The sequence below is a fragment of the Nicotiana attenuata genome, unplaced genomic scaffold (genome assembly GCF_001879085.1).
Source record: "Nicotiana attenuata strain UT unplaced genomic scaffold, NIATTr2, whole genome shotgun sequence".
Lineage (NCBI taxonomy): Eukaryota > Viridiplantae > Streptophyta > Magnoliopsida > Solanales > Solanaceae > Nicotiana > Nicotiana attenuata.
In genome coordinates this window covers 67,827-88,271 of record NW_017674331.1, presented here as the reverse complement: position 1 = coordinate 88,271, position 20,445 = coordinate 67,827, and the positions used below count along the sequence as shown (strand labels likewise).

General features: G+C 39.5%; 1 protein-coding gene across 1 annotated transcript; it reads left to right on the top strand.

The window, feature by feature from the left end:
* The first annotated feature begins 5,084 nt into the window (after positions 1-5,084).
* Positions 5,085-14,218, top strand: LOC109218434 (basic proline-rich protein-like). Its single transcript, XM_019382796.1, has 9 exons — positions 5,085-5,359; positions 6,479-6,572; positions 7,622-7,707; positions 10,562-10,611; positions 10,734-10,803; positions 10,887-10,968; positions 11,052-11,470; positions 11,623-12,102; positions 13,318-14,218. The coding sequence occupies exons 1-9, from the start codon at positions 5,279-5,281 to the stop codon at positions 13,528-13,530; spliced, it is 1,575 nt and encodes a 524-aa protein (XP_019238341.1). The 5' UTR covers positions 5,085-5,278; the 3' UTR covers positions 13,531-14,218.
* The last annotated feature ends 6,227 nt before the right edge of the window (positions 14,219-20,445 follow it).

Sequence of the window (20,445 nt, the reverse complement as noted above, 5' to 3'; positions counted from 1 at the left end):
AGTTCCCTAAGGGTCTCAAGGGACCCCGGGCAGTGCTTACACCCAGGTTCACAGAACCAGATAGAGATGAGTGCAGTGTGGAAGGGCCAACCCTTGTGTGTCCAAGTTTAGAGGGAGCTCATGGGTCCCAAGGCAAGGCTCACACAAGAGGGGCAGAACTTAAGTTTAAGAATATGGTGGAAGTGCAGGAATGGAGATTTAAAAACTGAAGGGGTAAAGGAGAGGGATAAAGGGTGATGGGAAAACAATAGTAGTAAAGCATAGAGTTAATAATTTTCATACACAGGGGTCAGGGGGACTGGGAATACATTGCAAAAAGCATATATCATTAGGCAAGGATCAGTTTTAGGCATGCACAGCAATAGATGGTGCTAGCATGCCTATAAACCAACCAGAACACACAACATGTAGAGGGGATAGGGAGGTTATGATCCCAGGGGATCAGGTTTGGGTCATGCACAGCAATGTCCAATGATGTCATGCCCCAAACCAACCAAAGATATCAAACACATAGGGGATGGGGGTTTAGGATTCATAAACCATAATAAATGACTGACAGAATTCATAAGAGAGCATTAATTCAGAATAGAAAGGGGCAGATTACAGCCATAATAATGGGACCTTACTAAACACAAATAGGAAACAAACAAGGGTGAAGGAAATAGTAAAGAAACATGTTGTTGTTGATGTTGAAAATTAGTTAGAACATACCAGTAAAGATGCAAATGCAGAGAAAAAGTAAGCAAGCTTCCCACAGCCTAGCCTTGGCTTTCAGCCGGCTAGGTAAGGCAGCAATACAAGTAGCAACAGAGAAAAGAGTGAGATTTTAGTGGAGTGTGTGTCTGAACTCAAGTATTTTATTCCTTGTGTTCGTGACTTTGAAAGAAGAGGGGTGCAGGGTATTTATAGCTTTTGAAAACATGTGAGAAGTAAGGTAATAAGTAAAGTTCCATGCAAATATGGAAATAATCAATAGTCAGAATCAATCAACCAAGTGATTCCCCTTTAATTGAGGAATCACTTGTTTAACGGGGCTAACAGGTTCAAAAGAAGGAAAGAAAATCAGTTTGTAGGCAGACTGATTATTACCATCAAAAGAAGTAGTAAAACATTAAGTAAGCAATCGAGTCCAAGTACAGAGATACACTTGTTTTGGGGAAAAGATTCAGCAAGGCAATAATAAGGAAAGGGATCAATTACTTTAACAGGCGAGTGAAATTAGAGTTCACAAAAGAGAAGTTTTGAAATCAGTCCCAAGATTGAGAATCAATTAAAGAAGGAACCTCAGCATATAAATAGAGTGCACAAACAATAGACATGCGAGGCCAAACTATTGGCAAAATAAACAGCATGCAATAGTAGTGCAAAGTCAGTAGATAGCAATCATTCGAAGCATGTAGTCAAGTAGGTCAAGTCTCATTGAATCAGTAGCAAAGAAAAATAGAGTATCAGAAGCATGCAAAGGGTGTCACAGTAACAGATGAGAAAACACTTCAGAAAAGTTATGGTTTCCAAGCATAATCGAGTTTCAAAGATAGTAAGAACCCAGAATCAGAGGAATCACATAAAGAAAAGAGATGCTGAAACAAAGGAACTTCAAATCAAGTCAGGTATTCAAACGGGCAATTTCAAACCCAAAGACATAGGTTTTTCTTTAACAGTAGCAAGCTTAACAACAAATAAATCGAACAAATACTAGCAAGCAGTTTCAAAAACTCGAATGAACCCAAAGAAATTAGGGTTTTCAACATCAATCGAGTTCGAAGATGGTAAACAAGTAAATCAAACAAATATTTAGCAAATAGTCTCAGAAACTCGAATGAACCCAAAAGAAATTAGGGTTTTTAACATGCTAAACTCAGATAGGAGAATGACAGAGCAAAACATAATAAAATCAGAAACACGTTAAGATCAGAGAAGATGTTTCAAATAATTTAGAAGAAAACCCTAATAGGAGAAGATGAACAGTCTTTTTTGAAAGCAAAATTAAAGAAGCTTCGAGAATGCGTTTAAAAACTCATAGCAAGCATGGATCTAAGGTAAACCTGAAAGAAGTTGAAAAGGTCTTAGAGATTAGGGTTTCAGAAGAACCCAGAAAAGGTGAGAGAGGCTTCGAAAGTTACTGATCTAAACAGGAGAGTCAAAGGTCTGACTCGAATGGCCATAGCTGGCCGGAGAAAGGTCTGAGATGACAGGAGAAAGGTCATCGAGCAAAGACTGGACCAAGCCCCTTCAGAGTCTAGTCATGAGACCACAGAACTAAACACGTAGAAGCCATGGAAGGCTGGTACAGGTCTCCGATGACCTCGAAAGGCCATGGATTAGGGTGGATTAGGGTGGCGTCGGCTAGGGTTTGGGGTTGTTGTAGAGAGGATTTGGGAGAGAAGAAGAGTTCAAGGGCGGCGGATTGTGAATAATGAATAAGGTTTGGGGGGTCTTTCGGGTTTAATTAGGAAAGGGCAGCCGGTGGCCGTTGATCTAAATGATCAACGGCTGAGATTTAAAGGGTTAGGTGGGGATCCAGGTATGGGTCATCTTAACAGGATTTTAGATCAACGGCTGAGATTAAAAGGGTTAGGTGGGGATCCGGGTATGGTCATCTTAACTGGGTTGGGGTCGGGTATGAGTAGGAATTGGGTCGGGGTAAATTGGGTTTAAATTGGGGTAGAATTTAGGCCATAATTGAAATGAAATCTGGCTAGATTTTAAATAGCCATTTTCTCCATTTGATTTATAAAAATAATAAAATAATTTTTGGAAATAAATTAAAGGTACTAAAATTATTTATAGCACATAATTAACTATTTAAAAATACCATATCTAATTTTATGAATATAAAACATAATTAAATCTAAAAAAGGGGCTAATATTGCAATTATATGCACTTTAGCTTAAAAATACTAACTAAATTTGTAAAAAATATGCAAAAATTATCTTAGCCATATCTTAGTATAAATATAAAATTTCAACAGATGAATTACCAAAGTAATAATTTTAGAAATAATTATTGAATTTTTATGGATAAAATAGGGGGATAAATTGATTTAAAAATCTTTTAAAATTAAGGAAAAATAAGGAAACACTTGGATATACTTATATATGCATACATGCCATTTTGAGGGTACTTTACATATAAAATATATATAGAAAAAAATTGGGTATCAACAAGAAGTAGGAACAAGACTTCAAGCAAGGCAAAATCCATCTCAACCTTCAGGATCAAGGGCAATAACTTTCAAAGGGGATCATGATGGTGTTAGTGTTCCATCAAATCTGCCATTCAAACCACCAGGCCGTAGATGGAAGGGAAAAGCTGCATTAACGGGAAGCCAGCTGGAAATGCAAAGTAAACAGAAAATGGAGAAGCTGAAGCCCAGAAAGGGGAAAAAGTAAAATCTACTGTAATATAATAAGGTGGAAAGTATTTTGGATGTAATTACTGCTTTGTGACAGTACTATCTACCTTCTATTTTTGGTTGGTGAAACTTAATGTGGGATGCCATATTATAACCCAGGTTGTATAAGTTTTTGGGGTTATAACATTGCATCCACCTATGCCATGTGCATTTATGAAACTGAATATGCCATGTGCATTTATGAAATTTAGCCTTTATTTACATGCTGTTGTCTATTAGGTTGTCTTCAACATATGTTCAGTTATTTGATACATTGAATATGCCATGTGCATTTATGATATAGGGAGATATATGTTCAGCAATTGAATACATTGAATATTAGGCTGTCTTCAAAATATAAGCATATGGTTGTCTTCAGCATATGTTCAGCTGTAAATTTAGCCTTTATTTAGTGATTGATATAGGGTGCTGCATTCATCCCTAAGGCATCACTTTTTAAGCTTCCAAAGAACCAAACTTTATAACATTGCAAGGTTTAACTGCCAATTATAACCAGTCATAATCAAAAGTAGGAACAAATAGATTTAAGTAGTAAGATACATCATCCGATATACAGCTTAAACAAGTTACAAAAAGTAAGATACAAAAAGTTAAGGCTTAAAATACATAATCCGATATTTAGCTGCAAATATTCATGAGAAACAACACATCTACAAGAAAAGAACTTTCACTGTTCATTCCCAATTCAACTTCAACTTCAACTTTTGATAATAGCAGCAATAAATCCTACAAATAGCGCACATGAAATCATAATGAAGATCTTCATCTTGAGAATTCTATCTTCCAACTCCAATTGTTTCGTTACTAGAAGATTATTTCTTGCCTTCATCGCAACTACTTTTTCCTTCAATTTGTCCCTTTCAATCTTGCCATCATCCAACAACGACTTCAAATTACTGATTTTAAGTTTAGCCACATCCAACTCACACTTCAAATTGTTGATTATAACGAGCGCTCTGTCCGGGACAGGGTCCTCTTCTCATTCCAAATAACCACATGAACTACCCTAAAAAATAATCCGAAAAAATTACTTATGAACATCAGCGAAACGAATCAGTCAAAAACAAGAAAAATTCAAACAAGACCTATATATGATCACTTACTTCTGGTTTAGGGCACTTATAGAATCTCCTCCCAGGATTTAAAGGAGTCGTCGACGTAAAATTGTTAGCAATTTCTCCACAAAGACACTTCCTCTTCGATGAACAACTGCCTTCCGACATATCAAGTTTTCGGACAATAGATAAGGCGAGAGTGAGTGAAATTGGAGCACCCAACCTATTTTGTGGAAGAACCCTAAAATGGCTTCTTCTCTGAGTTTTGCAGATCGATTTAGGTTTGAGGGGGGTGACTAAGAGGATTTAAGTTAGAGGGGCTGGGGTGGGTCGGGTTAAAAGGGGTGGGTCGGGTTAAAAGGGTTGGGTCGGCTAGTTTTTAATTAGATATGGGGCGGATGATTTTAGACCAATAGGATATTTATACGTGTATTAATTAATATTCTACTAATAAACTAACGGCTGAAGGGCATTTTAAAAATTAAAGTAAAACGGCAGGGACTTTAATAACACAAAAGTGAAACCAGGGTAAATATAGCTTATTTTATAATAGTAGAGAGGTATTTTTGGCCCTTTAACGGATTATTGAATTACGAGTTACTAGTATTAAAGAGGAGGAAAGGATCCGGAATATAACATCCAAGTAGAGCCATCATCAAAACCGGGTCCGCATAACCAGAATTTAGGTAATCCGAAAAGACCCACCGGAATTCTCTACCCTCCGGCCCCTGAGTTTAGCCTCGGAACCGAATTATCACAGCGACTTTCAATAACGCAGAATAGTGATCGAAAAAGCAGCAGCGCAAAATGAAGACGACGAAAGGAGGCAAAGTCATGAACCCTACCGACGCTTATCGCAAGGAACAACGCAAAAGGGAATTGAAAAGGGTATATTTTTATCTCAATTAATAGCTTCCTTTGGAGTTATTTACAGTGTACATGAAACAACTTTTACTGTGCCTGTACTAGTTGAGGGCGACTACATGAATACTCAATAAATTAAAAAATGGATCAATTGGGGGTAGTCTCATTATTACTCAATAATTTGTCTTAAAAAGAGTAAATTTTTTTGGACTTTAACTGATATACTAACAGATTCCCTTAGAGTTATCTATAGTTCAATGACTACTACAACATTAGTTGGAGTGACGAATTAGTGGTTGAACTAGGTGGATGGAAAGGGGTTCAACTTCAATGATTTTTTTTTTTTTTTGATCATATATAAGTTGTTGAATCCCCTTGACATTGGGAAATTTTTTAGTGTAGCAATAAAGTTGCTTTAGGTCTCAGGTTCAAATCCCAACCGCCACATTCTAACTCTTTTGAATCTCTTTATATAAAATCCTGGCTTCGCCAATGGAAATGATATGAATAATCTATATTTGTTCGGAATTCAGTGGGGTCTTTTATTCTAATACTCAATAATTTGTCTTCAAAAATGACTAATGAATCATTTGGGGTCATTTCACTCTAATACTCAATAATTTGTCTTAATAGACAAATAGAGCAGAATAGGTTGAGGATTCATTTAGGCTTTAGTATATGAATCACTTGCTGCTATTTCACTTAGGAAATTATAATCCATCACATCCAGGGGGCAATATGATGAACCCCTTGCCCCTCTTTTAACTGCATTTGGGGACACATATAGTGCGTGCTTAGGAGAAGCGTGTGCCAATGCATATAGTGGTGTGCCCATTCTATTGTGCAGCTAATTGCAAAATTTCATTATTTGTTTTTGGGGTTGTGGGGGGGGGGGGGGTCAGATTAATTGTTTTGCTTATATGCTTTGGTGAACATAACCTTGAAGCCTATTGTTTTTACTTGCATATTTTACGTTTTTATGTACGCACAATTAAGCTTTGAGTCTTATGAGACATCTATTGGAAAGAGAAGGAATATTGAGGGACGGTTCTAAGGAAGAGCTGTTTGTTTGAATATCCCATAACAAGTTATTAGGTGGGGTTTATGTAGGATTTATTTATTTTTGTTTTTTATATTTCCCAGAACAAGAAAGAGAGGAAGAAAGTGAGAGAAGTGGGTATATTGAAGAAGGATCCTGACCAACTAAAAGATCAGATTCAGAAACTAGAAGTGATGAGTAAGTTGTTCCACATATAATTCTTTTCTTTGGATAAGTTGCTGCATTTGAACTCTGTGATACTTCTTATTATATTATATAATTGAATAAAATGCTCTTTCTTTTTGGATCATTTGTAATTGAATAAAATGCTCTTGCGCTTAACATTTCTGTTGATGTTGATAACTCTGGAGATTGTTTTGAGTGGCATTGAAGAAAGACTGAGAATTATAAGGTAATGCCTATTCATCACGTTTTCAGTATAATAAAAGCAATAAGGAGAGGAAGGACAGAAGTAGGAAATAATCTGAAGTGGATTAATTAAAGCTAGAAGAAGTACTTTAGAAAAGTTCATGAGTAACTAAGGAGTGGCTACTAGCAGTAATATAACAATGGACCTGTTGTCATCTTGAGTTAATTGGTTTACTTTTTTACATAGTTTTTAGTTGTCTCATAGTTTTTTAGTTGTGTTTTGTTAATTGAACTGAAAACTTTATAGCTGATGGGAATGGTGTAGTGCAAGGTATTTTTTTTGATTATCTTAGTGGTAGTAATAGGATTGTGGTGAGCAGATTGAATCCTATCTTCTTGTAGAATACTAGGTTATACAGCCTGATAACTAGCCAATAGTACACTCACTGTTGGTTTGTTATACTGTTAGTTGCATTGCGTTTTTTCTTTACTTCTACGGTAACACAATCCATATTGATTATTGTTCGTTACTTAAAATTTGAGGTTTTCTTGCTGGAACCTACCTCTGGGTCAACCAGGAAAAGGGTTGGGTGGATGACATTTTGAATAGCTACTTTCATCCTTCCATGCATTTATTACTTATCAAAAAATATCATCCTTTGATGCTATTACTCGGCAAATAAAATCTTGTCCGGCTGTGGATGGACTAGTTTATTCGTCATGCATCTTTGTTCAGCCAATAAAGTGACATAAGAAGAAACTGTTGCACTGTCTATCAAGAAAAGAATAAGGTTGAGCTTGTATTATGATTTGTGATGTTCTGAACCTTTCTGGTTTGTTAAAATCTTAATTTAATTGAATGTAATCAATTTACGCAGAGGCGGAGGGAGCTCTAGACAAAGCAAGGAAACATAAAAAGAGACAACTTGAGGATACACTTAATCTTGTTCTCAAAAAGAGAAAGGTAATATTAATTTGTGTGCCTGGTGCTTTTATTAGGATGAATATATAGAAAATACATGTAGATTCCTCAGGTATGCTCGTTGAAGATAAGGTCCCTGCATTAGGAAATTTGTTGTATGCCATGCCTGCTAATTCTATATTGCTGCTTCTTTTAGTATGCATGCCTCAATGACCTTGTCTGATAAGTTAATGCCCATACTAATGCTCCCTTAACTTAGGAGATAGAACATAGAACTATTTTGTTAACCGCATGTAAGCTGGAGATTATTAGCAACTTGTAATTATGTAGATTAATATCTTTTTTCACCCATTTCTTTAGATTGTACTTCGATCTACTCTGTAAGAATAGGTATTCCTTCAATCCTTATCTTGTTCTGGGTACTGTTTGAGGTATGTTCCATTGGTAAGATAAGCAAGTAATATAATATTTAGTTGTTATGAAAAGGCTGCTCGGGGTCCCACAGCTATTTATTTGCACTGAGCTAGCCTCTCCATGTTAGGTGCTATGTTGCTCGGACTCTCCGAAAATATGGCCGGATACGTGTCGGATCCTTCAAATGTAGTGCATTTTTGAAGGATCCGACATGGGTGCGGCTACATTTTGGAGAGCCCGCACAACATAGGTTAGGTGTCTTTCTTTCCCGATCATATAACAGGCCAATTGAACTGATCAAGAAGTAATGGGCTAATCAATGTAACCTCCTTATCAAAAAAAAAGGGGGCTAATCAATGTAACCCATGCTGAAAAACATTGCATAACGAGTTGATTCTACCGCAAATTATTTGGTGCTTCTAAATTGATACTGTCATCTGGTTTTTCGTGGGAAGGTTGGTTCTTCTCGTGTAGAATGCTGTGTTAAATTTATACTCGTATGCGAAAACTCCTAACAAAATTCACTGTAAGATTGGTGCAGCTCGCAACTTTAAACACGTGAAAGCTTATTGTTTAAATTTAGGCTTAGGACGTTGTGGATGCCCATTGAAGTGGCAGAGAACAAATTTAGATCATGAGCTGCTGAGCTAGTTAAGAGACTTGATCTTGAGACTGGTGGTCAAATCTTACCCGAGTGTTATATCTTATTACTTTGAGGATCCAAGAGAATGGTTTCACAGACGTACCATACAAGAATTTACAAGAAGCATTAGCAATCTTGTCATTTTTTTTGGGGATTAATGAAAGAGCCATTTGATAGAGTTTTAGTTCTTAGTAAAAGAGAGCTACCACTGTTCTTCGAGAAAAAAGGAGGGGAGGGAGGGAGATATTCGTATTACCAAAATCCACTTTAGTTTTAGTTTTATCTGACAAAACCATTCTTTTCTTTGTGGATGAACCAACATAGCCTGTTGGAAATAATGTGCTTTTCGAGAAACTCAAAAGAACTGCGTCACTAATATCTCATTTATACTTGAATGCCCTTAAACGTTTTCCCTTTTGCTTTTTTCAAATTTATTGTGGGAGCAAGGGAAAAGTGGGGATGGGCAAGTTTAGGTAGGTTAATTGTTGCATGGAACTGGAGTGAAGAAATGTCAATCTTTCATTTTCTTTTCCGATGGGAGTTTCCTTTTCCGGTGTTTTGTTTAAAAATAACATTGTTTACGAAGGGATTTTCGATTGTTCCCCAAAGAAAAACGGTTTTGCTATATGGAAGTCAAAATGAGACAGGTTTATCTAATTTTTCTGATAACGGTAATGTCCGAACCAGCTTGAGCACATACGTTTCTCTAAATCTTTTTTTTTTTTGAGAATGGTTAGGAACATAGATTTCTCTAAATTCAAAAGCATATGGTCAAGAGTTATTGCTTTGGACTCTTCTGGAAGTCTAAATGTCCAAATTTCTCACGCCCCTACTTCTAACTTCAACAGTAATTGGCTAAAATGATCTCTCCATCATTCTATTCTCGTCTTGAATCTCTCTCTTCTTTTTTTTCAAAAAATTTCTTTTAGCAATATATATTTGAAGTGAAACAGAAGAAATCTCATTTAAACATAACATCAAGTTGTATCACAAGTTTTTGATATCAATATGTCGCATTTCTAGCTCTATATGAAGTGCCAACACCTTCAGAGAGGGGTAGATTTGATTTCGGTTTCCTAGAGAATCTTTTCTTTTTTGGGCATCCTAGGTGCTCTTGAATTTTAATGAGGGAAAGGCTGGAAAAAGGAGACTGCTATCATGTATTTTTAGGTGAAACTTGCCTTCTCCACCTTTCTTGTTGCTGTTGACTACTTTGGACATCTTTAACCTTTTAACTTCTCGGAGACTTGGAGTAGGTTCTCATTTTTTCCCTTTTTGCCTATTTTATCAGTGCTATGGTTCAGGCAGAAGTTTCTGATATATTTCTTATATAGTTACTGTGCAAAGCAACTTCTAACTTCTACTGAAAATCCATACAGCTCTAGAAAAAAAAAACAAGTCATTCCATGACACATAGCTTCTCTATTTGATTTTCTTGATATTTATATGACCCTTCCCCTTTCTTTGATCACCCCTCTAACAAGAAAGAAAAAAAAAAGAAAAAGTTCTTGCTTATCATAAACAACTGTTCATAATGATCAAAAGAGTCATGAACGAGGCTGATTTCGAGAGAGAGATAAAAGATGCTTTCTAGATGAGCTGGTTGCATTGAGTGGTTTAATTAGACTCTACAGGAAGATGGTTGAAATATAACCTTCCTTCTCAGTTAATATGTTTTACTTGGGCATATCTTTCCTTTTCATGTCATGTTTCTGCTTTCTCCATTGTGTGGCAACTGGTGAACTCTTCTCATGTTCTTGTATCAGCTTCTAAGCCTTTTGATTCTATAGTTTGATTGGATGTATTTGTTACTCACTCTAAAGCTTTGCTTTTTGGCAGGAGTATGAAGAAAAACTGAAAGAAAAGGGCGAACAGCCAGTTATGTTTAGGTAAAAAAAAGGCCGTCCGTTTCTAATTTATGTATTTTCGATCCTCAGCCCCACCAAACCCCTAAGATCAAGAAATTACTCTCTTCTATACTTAGTTCTCTTGTCTCAACTTTCTCCAACAGTCACTTGGGCCCTCCTCGAAGGCGGACCTCTGCTGAAGAGGAAGAAATGGCCAAGCATCCAAAACCTGAAGTAAGTTTTCACTTAACTCCTACATTTATGTGGAATTAGCTAGTGCTGATCTGTGAATCACAGCTGGAAATATGTGGTTGCAGGACTCAGTCTACTATCACCCCACTCTAAATCCAACTGGAGCTCCTCCTCCTGGAAAACCTCCTATGTTTAAGTCATCAATTGGTGTGTATAATTCACTTCTCTAGTGAGCTTAATGTTGCTTTCTGTATGTGTCTCTCTGATTCTATTCATGCTTCAAACTACAGGATCTCGAGTACCATTATCTGTGGCTTCATCAAGCGGTACAGCATCATCGTTACAGTTGGATGGAGAAGATGGCAGCTTATCAACTCTTCCTCCACCACCTCCACCACCTCCATTACCCCAGAGTGGTGATGCAGATTCTGTGGATGTGTCTGCGATGCCTGCATCTTTACCTTTACCTCCTCCACCTCCTATGCCCCCAAAGCCTGTGACAGAGATGAGCACTTCATTGCCACTGCCTCCTTTGCCCCCACCACCTCCTGGCCCCCCACCAAAGGAACAGGTTGCTGTTCATCTTCCACTTCCTCCACCTCCTGCACCTCCCCTTCAGCCATCTGCTCAACCTCCTCCTCCCGGCACTGGTGGAAGTGAAAGGGATAGAAATAACCTGGACAATCCAGCTTCCGTAGAACTAATGCAGGTAGTCTAGCCTTCTACATCTTGTCTTCTCACTAACTTAATTAAAATATATGTTTGAGGGAGTTCCTCTTTGGAATTCATGAAGATGTATATAATGTTTATTTTCTATTGATGATCTCTTCGCTTTTTCATGGGTCCACTGTGCTTGCTCAGCCTCCTCCTCCACTGGGCTTGCCATTGAAGTCAGATGGCACATCTGTTGAATCTGATGCTAAAGCTTCCTCAGAGACAAAAGATCATGTTAGATTGCCACCGCCACCTCCGCCACCTCCAAGGCAACAGCCTTCAGTTCCTGGAGCTGCCATGGTCTCAACTTTGCATAATGATGTATTACCTCCTGGACTTCCTCGGTTCCCTCCACCCCCACCCCCGACCGACATGCGGCCACCACCTGGAATTGCCGGCCATCCTGCTCCACCTGGAGTCATGCTCTCGCTTATGCCAAGACCACCTTTCGGACCTCCTCCTGGTCCTCCACCAATGATGAGACCACCACTTCCGCCTGGTCCTCCTCCTTATCTACCAGATGGTGCCAGACCACTTGCCACTCAGAAGCCATCATATGTTAAATCAGCTGCTTCAACTGTTGTTAAGAGGCCTCTAGCTCAGCATACACCAGAACTTACAGCTATGGTTAGTTACTCTGATAACATTTCAAATTCTTGCTTATATTTAATTTTTGTGGTCTTGAACTTTCATTAGGCAAACATCTAAATGTAGTTTTAGGCTCATTTGGTAGACTGGACTGGATTAGGTCATATTGCTTTTCCTCTGACTAGACTGCAAGAGGGAATTACGAGCTGACTCAAACCCTTTTCCATAATTTGGTTGTTGATAACTTTCTATAATTTAATCCATCACTTGGTTTAAGGCATGATTAAAACTAATATACCCAAAACATTCTTGGGCAAGTATAATTTCTCTAGGTGCAAAATATTTGCAGTAAGTGAGATAATTGCTCTGACTGTCCCATTAGCGATTTAGCGTCGAACTAAAAAGTAATTTGGTTTAGATATTATTGTAGTAGTAGTTGGAGAAAACATTCATATAATTGTTAGAAAGTTGATTTGACAACGGAAATATCGCAATGCCTAATTGAATTTTTAAATGATTTCGAATTATTGAGTGATCGGAAAGATGTTTAAAATGAACTTTTCTAAGGTTATCAATTTTTTTGGCTGCAAAGTAAAAGTAAATTGAGAAAGAGATGCATGGAGGATTTGTTTATCATGGCAGAAACATTCATCAACATGATTCGTCGACGAGTTATTTTCTAATTCCAAAATCGTCAACAATGAGGCAGGCACCTAAGGGTGTGGCCTAGCCTCAAATAAAGTGGGTAAACCATGGGAGACCATGGTTCAAATCCCAATAGAGACAAAAAACTGTAGGTGATTTCCTTCCCATCTGCCTAAGCCTTAGTGAGTAGAGTGATGCGGTACATGTGCAGTGGGAGGTAGCCGGTACATGGTGAAATAGTGAGATATTCCCTAGCTGGTTAGAACACTGTTATAAAAAATACATTAGAACAAAGATGACTTGATTTATTCTTGACTTGTATGTCCTCAAGACATGATAAAAATAAATAAATTCCAATGGTGAAAATCAAGATAGACTTGATTTATTCTTTCACTTTCTTGAGCATTATTACATCATCCGCTCTAATGTAGAGATGAAATAAAATTATAGGTATCCTTTTCCATAAACTAGAAATTGGAACACAGATACCCAAAATTATGATCTGCACTAGATAACCATATCCAAAAGGGAAAACAAAAAGAAAAAGAAATTGAACCGGGAGTATTGATTCTGTGCTACTATCCTGATTATTTATTTGTTTTTGTGCAGGTTCCTGCCTCTGTGCGTGTTAGGAGAGAATCTGCAGTTCCAAAACCCAAACCAAAGTCATTGAACACGATTATTGTCAACCAGCCAGCAGTAACTCCAGCTGTTGTCAAGCATGAATCAACTAGCGCATCTGCACCAAAACCTCAAAGCATTGATGACTCGTATACAGCATTCTTGGAGGACATGAAAGCACTTGGTGCTCTTGATAGCTGAATTGATAGCTATTAGCAATAGAATCAGGATAGCAGTCAAGAGGAAAGAAATGCCAACGGGCAATTTGATGGATCTTCAATGGTTACTTGGGCCATCCCTCATGTTCTTGGTGTCCATAACTTTATGATGCTTCTACGTGTCAACCATCTCATAACTTGCGTAAATGCATCGTGGTGGCTTCTGTATTTTTCATTGTCTTTCATTTTCCCCCCTTTAACAGGCAATATATGCATTAGCCTGAAGTAGGTAGGAAAATATTGTAAAATTGATTGTCTAAAAGAACACTCTTTAGGCTACTAGTTGGTTTGCTGCTGCTCATTTGACTGATGGTTTCAACTTTCAACTCTCAAATAGAGCGTCTGACTGCCAAATTAGCCAATCTGCAAGTATTTTGGATCAATTATGGCTGATTTGACCGATGTGTGGAGTTGCAATATTGGAGTCTTGGATATTGTCCAAGGAAAATGCACATCAGGGGTTTACTGACATTAATATTTATTTATTCAGGTTGAGGATTGGTTTCTGCTTCTAAAAGAGGTGTTGCTTAGTGTCGGTTGCCTGGCATTTACATTTGGTTTTGGTTCAGTTTTTGGAGAACATACTCAGAGGTTCTCTTTTTGGATTAGTTTAAGGATGCATATATCTGTTACAAGTAAACAAGACTTCGAAAATGTTTCCTTTAGATGTAGTTTGCTTGATTCACATGGTCAAAACCTATGAATGTTTTGATACTATAGCCGCTACCATTTTTTTTTTTTCTCTCCCGGTGTCCGGTAACCCGTTTTTGGAGATTTAAGTTCAGATTCACGCCGATAAGTCTTATATTTAGGGGCAAGGGCGCTCCTTAATAAAGAGATGGTACATGCACATATCAAGCAGTTATCTTAAGATATCCTTAAAATTGACAGTGGTATTAATGAAACTTGCCCTTCTTTTCGGGGTGGGGGATGGGGGATGGGGTTGGGGTATCGTGTCCTCTGAACTTCTTTGTCTGGTCAAAAGTAAAGGATGCCACAACCAAAAATGACATTGGGTAGTCACATTTAAGCGTGATGTACGATTTCGTACTAGGCAGTTAGACAGCTGTGCCAATAATATTCCTTACTGTAAATAGAAATGTACCTTATTTAGGGTTCCCCTATTATATAGACCCCAATCATTTAACAGGATTTAATCATTGGCAAAAGAATATACTATCCTAGTTTTCTCTCTTACTGCTCGTCAGAAGTGTCCTTACATTTATTGTTCTTACTTTATTGCTTTTAGTTCATCTCGAAGTCACTAAGCTCGAAGTCACCACTGCTGAGTAACATTGGTTTGATTCACTTATTTCTTTCATTTCTACTTCATATTTCTTGATTACTAATTGGTATTGAACTATTCACATATCTTTAAAACCACAAATCAAATTTAATTGTTACTCGTATTTTCGAGGTAAACAGTTTGGCGCCCACCGTGGGGCTAAAGATAATAGTGATTATTTCTTTACTGATTCTCATTACACACGTTATTTTTACACTTTTTCTTGTCAAGATTTTCTGATTCTCAGGATAAATATGTCAAACTCGCAAAATACACCTATTCATGACAATGAAGGTCTTGAATTTCATGGGGAAAACAACAATGCAGGGGTGGGTGTACCACCAATAAACCCTGGGGAAGTGCCAAATCTGGACCAGTTGACGTTAGTTCGCACATTGCTTTAAATGCAGATTTAGGCGCAGACCCCGGAGGGAGTGTAGGCAGGGAAGCCTGATATGGGGGCCAAGGAACACCAGGTATAGAAGATGGGGGAGTCAGGGTCCAAGTGATGTTCGAGATGCTGCAAGCTCAGCAGATCGCCATCGCTCAACTTTAAAGTTAGAATAAAACTCTGAGTGTAGCTGAACCAGAAAACACTCGGCGTGCTGAACCAGCGCCAAAGAGGTCGAACGAAAATGACTCGAGGACTGACCCCACCATTATGAGGATGCTCGAAGAGCTTACCAAGAGGATCGAGTCCGGGAAAAAGAAGATTGAGGACAATGATAAGAAGGTGGAGATTATAACTCTCGTGTTGACCAGACACCGGGGCACCTCTAGTTTTGAAAGGTTTAGATGCAAAAAAGTTCATACAAAAACCATTCCCTCAGAGTGCGGCTCTGATGCCCATCACTAAAAAGTTTTGCATGCCCGATATACCCAAATATAACGGGACAACCGACCCTAACGAGCATATTACTTCATACACTTATGGGATTAAAGGAAACGACCTTAATGATGACGAGATTGAGTCCGTGTTGTTGAAAAAATTTGGAGAAACTTTGTCGAAAGGATCCATGATTTGGTATCACAACTTGCCTCCTAACTCTATTGACTCGTTTGCTATGTTGGCAGATGACTTCGTGAAAGCACATGCCGGGGCCATAAAGGTGGCAACGAGGAAGTCAGATGTATTCAAGATAAAACAAAGGAACGACGCAATGTTGAGAGAGTTCGTGTCCAGGTTTCAGATGGAGGAATGGAATTACCACTGGTCTCCGATGACTAGGTTGTTCAAGCTTTCATGCAGGGTTTGAATGAAAAGAGTTCCATTGCATCTCGACAGTTAAGCAGAATTTGATCGAGTATCCAGCCGTGACGTGGTCCGATGTGCATAACCGTTATCAATCAAAGATTAGGGTCGAGGACGACCAGTTAGGAGCCCCCTCGGGTGCAGTTCATCCTAACAAATCGGCAGCCATGCCCCCGAGGGATACAGACAGGGAATCGAGGCCAAACAAAGAACGATATCAGCCGTATGTTGACCGGAGAAACAATGGTTCAGGCCGTAACGCTACTCGGAATGATCAGAAAAATAATTGAGGACAGAGCTCTCGGGGAATCATAAGTAAGAGCGGGTTCGATAAACACACCGATCCCGCGGAGGCACCTTGATTGTCAGAGTATAATTTCAGTGTAGACGCATCAGGGATCGTGTCAGCTATTGGAAGAATCAAAGATACCAGGTGGCCCAGGCCAATCCAAACCGATCCTTCTCAGAGAAATCCAAATTTAATGTGTAAGTATCATGGCACACATGGCCATAGAACCGAAGATTGCAGGCAACTAAGGGAGGAGGTAGCTTGGCTATTCAACGAGGGTCATCTTCGAGAATTCCTCAGTGATCGAGCTAAAAACCATATCAGGGAAAGAGATGCAAGAAAAAATGAGCAGGAAGAACCACAACATGTAATCCACATGATCGTTGGCGATGTCAACATCCCACAAGGACCTGTGTTCAAATGCACCAAGGTATCAATCACCAGAGAAAAACGGACTCGGAGCTATGTGCCCGAGGACGTCCTATCTTTCTATGATGAAGAAGTAGAAGGTGTATCCCAACCGCACAACGACGCCCTGGTAATCTCTATTCTTTTAAATAAGATTCAAGTTAAGCATGTTCTAGTGGATCCAGGTAGCTCGGCAAACATAATCATATCGAGGGTCGTGGAACAACTCAGCCTATAAGATCAGATTGTACCTGCATCCCGAGTCCTAAATGGCTTCAATATGGTAAGCGAAACAATAAAAGGGGAGATAATCCTACCAGTAAACGTAGTCGGAACCATACAGAACATGAAATTCCATGTCATCGAAGGCGACATGAGGTATAATGCACTCCTCGGGAGACCATGGATACACAACAAGAGGGTCATGCCTTCAACTCTTCACCAGATGATGAAGTTCCCGACAGAAGAAGGAGTGAAAACAGTCTACGGAGAACAACATGCTGCGAAAGAGATATTTGCTGTCGAGGAAGTGGTGCCGATACCAGAGCCTTCGACCTCGGAGAAATCGAACACCAAAGATAAGTAGGCGGCTAAATAGCAATCACCGCTCCCAGCCTCGACGGAATCAGAGCAACAGGTAATCAAAGCCGAAGAAGAGGACTTCTTTACTCCTCGAACCTTCATCGTTCCCGAAGAGTCTGATGCAACCAAATCAACTGTTGAGGAACTGGAGCAGGTCATACTGATCGAATACATGCCCGGGAGAAAGGTATACCTGGGACTAACCCCCGAACTCAGGAAAAAACTCATTCAATTTCTTATTGATAATATGGATTGCTTTGCTTGGTCCCATTTAGATATGACAGGGATTCCACCGGAATCACCACACATCGGCTAAGCATCGACCCTAGGTTCAAAACGGTAAATCAAAAAAGGAGGCCCCAGTCCAAGGTGAAACATGTTTTCATAAAGGACGAGGTAACCAAACTTCTTAAAATAGGGTTTATTCGGGAGGTAAAGTACCCCGAATGGTTAGCTAATGTAGTTGTGGTTCCTAAAAGGAAATAAACTTAGAATGTGTGTAGACTATAAGGACTTGAACAAAGCATGTCCGAAAGATTCTTTCCCACTGCCTAACATCGATCGTATGACTGATGCCACGGCTGGCCACGAGATTCTAACTTTCCTCGACGCCTGCTCCGGGTATAATTAGATTCAGATGAACCCGGAGGACCGGGAAAAGACTTCGTTTATTACTAAATTTAGAACTTATTGTTACAACGTAATGCCCTTCGAGCTAAAAAATACGGGAGCTATGTATCAACTCCTAGTCAACAAAATGTTCGACGAACAAATAGGTAAAACAATGGAAGTTTACATTGATGATATGTTGGTTAATTCCCTGCGCGCAGAGGAACATTTGACTCATTTGATTTCAAAATTTTGAGAAAATACAACATGAAGCTTAACCCGGAGAAATGTGCCTTCGGAGTTGGCTCGGGTAAGTTCCTTGACTTCATGGTGTCGAATCGGGGTATCAAAATTAACCCTGATAAAATCAAGGCCATCGAGGATATCACGGTCGTGGATAGCGTGAAGGAAGTACAAAGGCTAACAGGACGAATTTTTGCCCTAGGTCGGTTCATTTCGAGGTCGTCAGATCGTAGTCACCGGTTCTTTTCCTTGCTCAAAAAGAAAAAAGGTTTTCGCATGGACCCCGGAATGTCAGCAAGCCTTAGAAGAATTAAAGCGATACCTGTCGAGCCTGCCTCTGCTTCACACCCCGAAGGTGGACGAAAAACTTTACCTATACTTGGAAATATCCGAGATAGCGGTATGTGGTGTACTAGTTCGAGAAGAGCAAGGTACGCAATTCCCTATTTATTATGTAAGACGGACTCTAGGAGACGCTGAAACTAGAAACCTTCACTTAGAAAAATTAGCACTTGAGTTGATAAGCTCATCTAGAAAGCTAAAACCATATTTTCAATGTCATCCTATATGTGTATTAACCACTTACCCCCTTCGAAATGTTTTGCATAAGCCCGAGCTATCGGGCCGATTGGCTAAATGGGCCGTGGAACTTAGCGGGTACGATATCGAGTATCAACCCCGAATGACCATCAAATAGCAAATCCTAGCCGACTTCGTGGCAAATTTTACGCCGACCCTCGTACCCGAAGCGGAGAAAGAACTCCTATTGAGTTCGGGTACATCATCGGGGGTATGGACCCTTTTCACAGATGGTGCCTCGAATGTGGGGTTCGGGCTCGGCATTGTCTTAAAACCGCCTACAGGTTTTATCAAAACTTCTAGGTTGACTAATAATGAGGCCGAGTACGAGGCCATGATTGCAGGTCTCGAACTAGCTAAAGGCTTGGGAGCAGAAGTCATTGAAGCCAAGTGCGATTCACTAGTGGTGGTGAACCAAGTAAGCAAAACTTTTGAAGTTCGAGAGGATAGAATGCAACGGTACTCGGATAAGCTACAAGTACTTTGCACAACTTCAAGGAGTTGACTCTGGATCATGTGCCTCGAGAACAAAATAGCGAGGCCGATGCACTTGCTAATCTGGGATCCTCGGTCGAAGAAGATGACATCGTCCCGGGGACTGTCGATCAGTTATTGAAGTCTATGGTTGAAGAGGGTCATGCCGAGATAAATTCAACAAGTTTGACGTGGGACTGGAGGAACAAGTATATCGACTATTTCAAAAATGGGAAACTCCCCTTGAACCACAAAGAATCGAGGGCCCTACTGACCAAGGCTGCTAGGTTCGCATTAGATGGAGATGGAACATTGTACAGGAGGACGTTCGATGGACCATTAGCGGTATGTTTAGGGCCGGGGGACACCGATTATGTTCTACGAGAAATTCACGAAGGTACTTGTGGGAATCACTCAGGCGTCGAGTCTCTGGTTCACAAAATCATTAGGGCAGGATATTACTGGGACAGCATGGAAAAAGATACTAAGGAATTTGTCAAAAAATATGACAAATTTCAACGGTTTTCACCAATGATCCATCATCCCGGAGAACAACTCCACTCGGTCCTATCCCCGTGGCCTTTCATGACATGGGGAATGGACATAGTAGGATCTCTACCAACAACCCCAGGTAAAGCTAAGTTTATTTTGTTTATGACTGATTATTTTTCTAAATGGGTGGAAGCACAGGCCTTCGAAAAGGTCCGAGAAAGAGAAGTTATTGATTTCATATGGGACCACATCATATGCCGGTTCGGAATACCTGCCGAGATTGTATGTGACAATGGAAAATAATTCATCGGCAGCAAGATAACGGAGTTCCTTGAAGCACATAAGATAAAGAGGATCTTATCGACACCATACCATCCAACTGGAAATGGACAGGCCGAATCAACAAACAAAACTATCATTAAAAACCTGATTAAAAGGTTGGACGATGAAAAGGGGAAATGGAGAGAAGTCCTACCCGAAGTCCTTTGGGCATATCGAACAACATCGAAGTCTAGCACGGGGGCTACCCCATTTTCTTTGGTATATGGCTCCGAGGCCCTTATCCCTGTCGAGGTCGGAGAACCCAGCGCCAGGTTTCGACATACATCGGAGGAGTCAAATCACGCGGCTATGAACACCTGCCTCGAGCTATTAGATGAAAAACGAGAAGCAACGCTCATTCGGA